This window comes from Sinocyclocheilus grahami, unplaced genomic scaffold (genome assembly GCF_001515645.1).
Source record: "Sinocyclocheilus grahami isolate Dianchi unplaced genomic scaffold, SAMN03320097.WGS_v1.1 scaffold1520.1, whole genome shotgun sequence".
Lineage (NCBI taxonomy): Eukaryota > Metazoa > Chordata > Actinopteri > Cypriniformes > Cyprinidae > Sinocyclocheilus > Sinocyclocheilus grahami.
Window position 1 is genome coordinate 91026 of NW_015506699.1, and position 2719 is coordinate 93744.

General features: G+C 36.9%; 2 protein-coding genes and 1 long non-coding RNA gene across 3 annotated transcripts in view; all 3 read left to right on the top strand.

The window, feature by feature from the left end:
* Window positions 1–459, top strand: part of LOC107570886 (uncharacterized) — a 2545-nt gene extending 2086 nt beyond the window's left edge. The window contains exon 8 of the mRNA XM_016257167.1: window positions 445–459. Coding sequence (XP_016112653.1) covers window positions 445–459 — 15 coding nt within the window. The remainder of the gene's footprint in view (window positions 1–444) is intronic.
* A 391-nt stretch (window positions 460–850) lies between these two features.
* LOC107570887 (CMRF35-like molecule 8) lies at window positions 851–2024 on the top strand. Its single transcript, XM_016257168.1, has 3 exons — window positions 851–946; window positions 1036–1374; window positions 1891–2024. The coding sequence occupies exons 1-3, from the start codon at window positions 907–909 to the stop codon at window positions 2022–2024; spliced, it is 513 nt and encodes a 170-aa protein (XP_016112654.1). The 5' UTR covers window positions 851–906.
* Window positions 2025–2063: 39 nt separating this feature from the next.
* On the top strand, window positions 2064–2648 carry LOC107570897 (uncharacterized). Its single transcript, XR_001607099.1, has 3 exons — window positions 2064–2144; window positions 2358–2410; window positions 2557–2648. It is a non-coding gene; the product is annotated as an uncharacterized lncRNA (long non-coding RNA).
* The last annotated feature ends 71 nt before the right edge of the window (window positions 2649–2719 follow it).

The following is a 2719-nucleotide window of genomic DNA, read 5'->3' on the forward strand; positions in this document are numbered from 1 at the left end:
TTATGGGGACCAAATGTCCCCACAAGGATAGTAATACTAGTCAATTTTGACCTTGTGGGGACATTTTTGAGGTCCCCATGAGGAAACAAGCTTATAAATCATACAGAATTAGTTTTTTTGAGAAAGTAAAAATGCACAAAGTTTCCTGTAAGGGGTAGGTTTAGGTGTAGGGTTGGTGTAGGGCAACAGCACATACAGTTTGTACAGTATAAAAACCATTACGCCTATGGAATGTCCCCATAAAACATGGAAACACAACGTGTGTGTGTGTGTGTGTGTGTGTTGCTGTCCGTGGTGCTGAACACCATCTGAACACTAGAGGGAGCCGCTGGACTCTCATTCCTCAACACTTTCATTTCTCCTTTATTTGTTTCACTTTCGTTTCAATCTGATGTGTTTGATATGTGTCTCCTGATGTCCCTGTGAAGACCAGATTCATTGAAGGAACTGAAAGAGTAAAAGAGACATTCAAACAAATACATAGTTTTATTCAACTGGGGACTAGTTTTATGAACGCGAATTCACTTATTATTATGTTTAACATCACTATATATAAGTTATTATGCTAAATAAATTAAATAAGAACGTAAATGATGAATGTAAAAATGCGGAGGATTTTAAAGTGTAATTATAGCACTGTAATATAAACCAGTAATAATGAAACAATCAGAAACGTGTGCAGTTACCATAGAAAGCGCTGCTGATTGGATGCGTGTCAATCATTTTATTTTCACTTCCCCCATTATTCTCTCTCCCTCTCTATCTGTGGCAGATATATAGAGGAAGTGGGCGTCTCTGTCACATTCATCAGGAAAGAAACACTAAAACTCATCTGAACACACATCGAGAGCTTCAGAAGAACTGAATCTACTAACAACAGAGAAGATCACTGAATAAGAGAGAAGAATGAAGATCATCTGCACTTTCACTCTGCTGATGATTCCTGGTGAGAATCTGACGAAACCATTTAAACGTTTGTCTCATTTAACCCTCATAATTATCATAGTATTGTATTAAGATGCTGGTTTGTTGTAGGTGTGGTGAGCTCCATCAGTGTGACAGGATATTCAGGAGGAAAAGTCATGATCACATGCAAATATGAAAGAAAATATACAGAAAATGCAAAGTATTTTTGTAAAGGACAGAAGCCAGTTACACCACAGATTGGATGGTGCTCAGACCTCATCAAGACTGAAGAGAAAAACAAATGGGTTCATTCTGAAAGATTCTCTCTGTATGACGACACAAGAGCAGCAGTTTTCACTGTGACCATCAGAGATCTGAGTGAAGAGGATGCTGGGACATACCAGTGTGGAGTTGATATCCATATCAGTGAAGATTTCTACACTGAAGTGAATCTGAACATTATAACAGGTGAGTGACTGAAACCTTCAAACTTGTGATGATCTCCACAACATCACCACACTATAATTCATTCAAATAAACGATGAGTGTAATCCTAATGCGCTATTCTATTTTACTTCAGAATTGTATCTCTAACAGCCCATATAAAATAAATAACCATAATTAAGAAATCAACAGATTTTTTTTTTTAAATCAAAGCATGAATAACAGCTTTTACTTGTCCATTCTGGTATAAGTGTGATTATGCATGGATAAGGATTTTCTGCTTTGCATCAGGAATTTATTTGGCTAAAATAGTTTAATCCGCACCTAGCCATGGATCATCCCTTACGTTTACTTAAAACTCTTCCTGAGAGTTTAAAGTTGCTGAAAAGCACAAGCGCTTTGTGGATTTGTGTGTGAAACATTCCTGATTGGTCAATAATGAGTGAAAGACATCAGCGTCTGTGAGAAAAGGGAAGTAAAGTAAGAAGAATACATTTTAATTTCTTGTGTAAGTGACACTGCCTTTTCTGTGATGTATAGATAAACTATCACAGAACATCATCTTCATCTTTCTCACCAGGAGAATCTCCACTGATCTCATCTGCGTCTCCTGTAACTGGTACAAACTCACTGATTTCTGTCAGTCGGTCAGTTTTGATCTTCAGAGTGATTGAGTGAATCTCTGGTGTTTGCAGGCTTTTCTCTGATCATCAGTGTGTCTGTGCTTCTGCTTCTGATCTTCAGTGTGATTCTGTTGGTGATCGTCTCTCTCTGGAGGAGGCGTCAGTCTCACAGTAAAACTCATTTTACTTTCTTTAAAAGACAATGTCTATTTTTCCATGTTGCACATTGCAAACTGGTGCATTATCATTCATAGAGACATTTTTAGTATTATTTTTCTTTCTTTTTTTTTTTTTTCTCAGAACAACTTCATGAAAACCTCCTGCTGAAACAACTACAAATGAGCAAAAATAGATTGATGTTGATTTGATGTTTGTCTTTGACAGACGCTGATTCTACATCCAGAAGTACTCATGCGACAAATGGAAACAATAAAGCTGTTAGTACAATAACTATGATTGGAAAGTTATGTTTGTTTTGATCAGTAAAAGATAAATAATTCTAGCGCTGTTCATTTTAATAAATATTTACAGTAAGTTTGTTAATTTAATAATGAAATAAAAACAGTTCTGTGTCTCTCTTTAGGTTTCTCACGCTGGCTGTGATTACAAGGAGATGAAAGACACTCACGAACATTTACCCACAAACCCCTCTGTTTCTCCTGACTGTGTTCAGAAAGCCACTGGTGACTCTCAGATCATTGTCACATCTGCTGAGGATCTGAATTATGCCGTGGTGCATTTCCACA

What these genes read in the sequence shown, in the direction of transcription:
- LOC107570887 (XM_016257168.1), top strand. Translation starts at nt 907, where the DNA reads ATGAAGATCATCTGCACTTTCACTCTGCTGATGATTCCTG. An exon ending in CACTCTGCTGATGATTCCTG is followed by an intron (nt 947 to 1,035) that starts GTGAGAATCTGA and finishes GGTTTGTTGTAG; the next exon opens with GTGTGGTGAGCTCCATCAGT. An exon ending in GAATCTGAACATTATAACAG is followed by an intron (nt 1,375 to 1,890) that starts GTGAGTGACTGA and finishes TGTGATGTATAG; the next exon opens with ATAAACTATCACAGAACATC.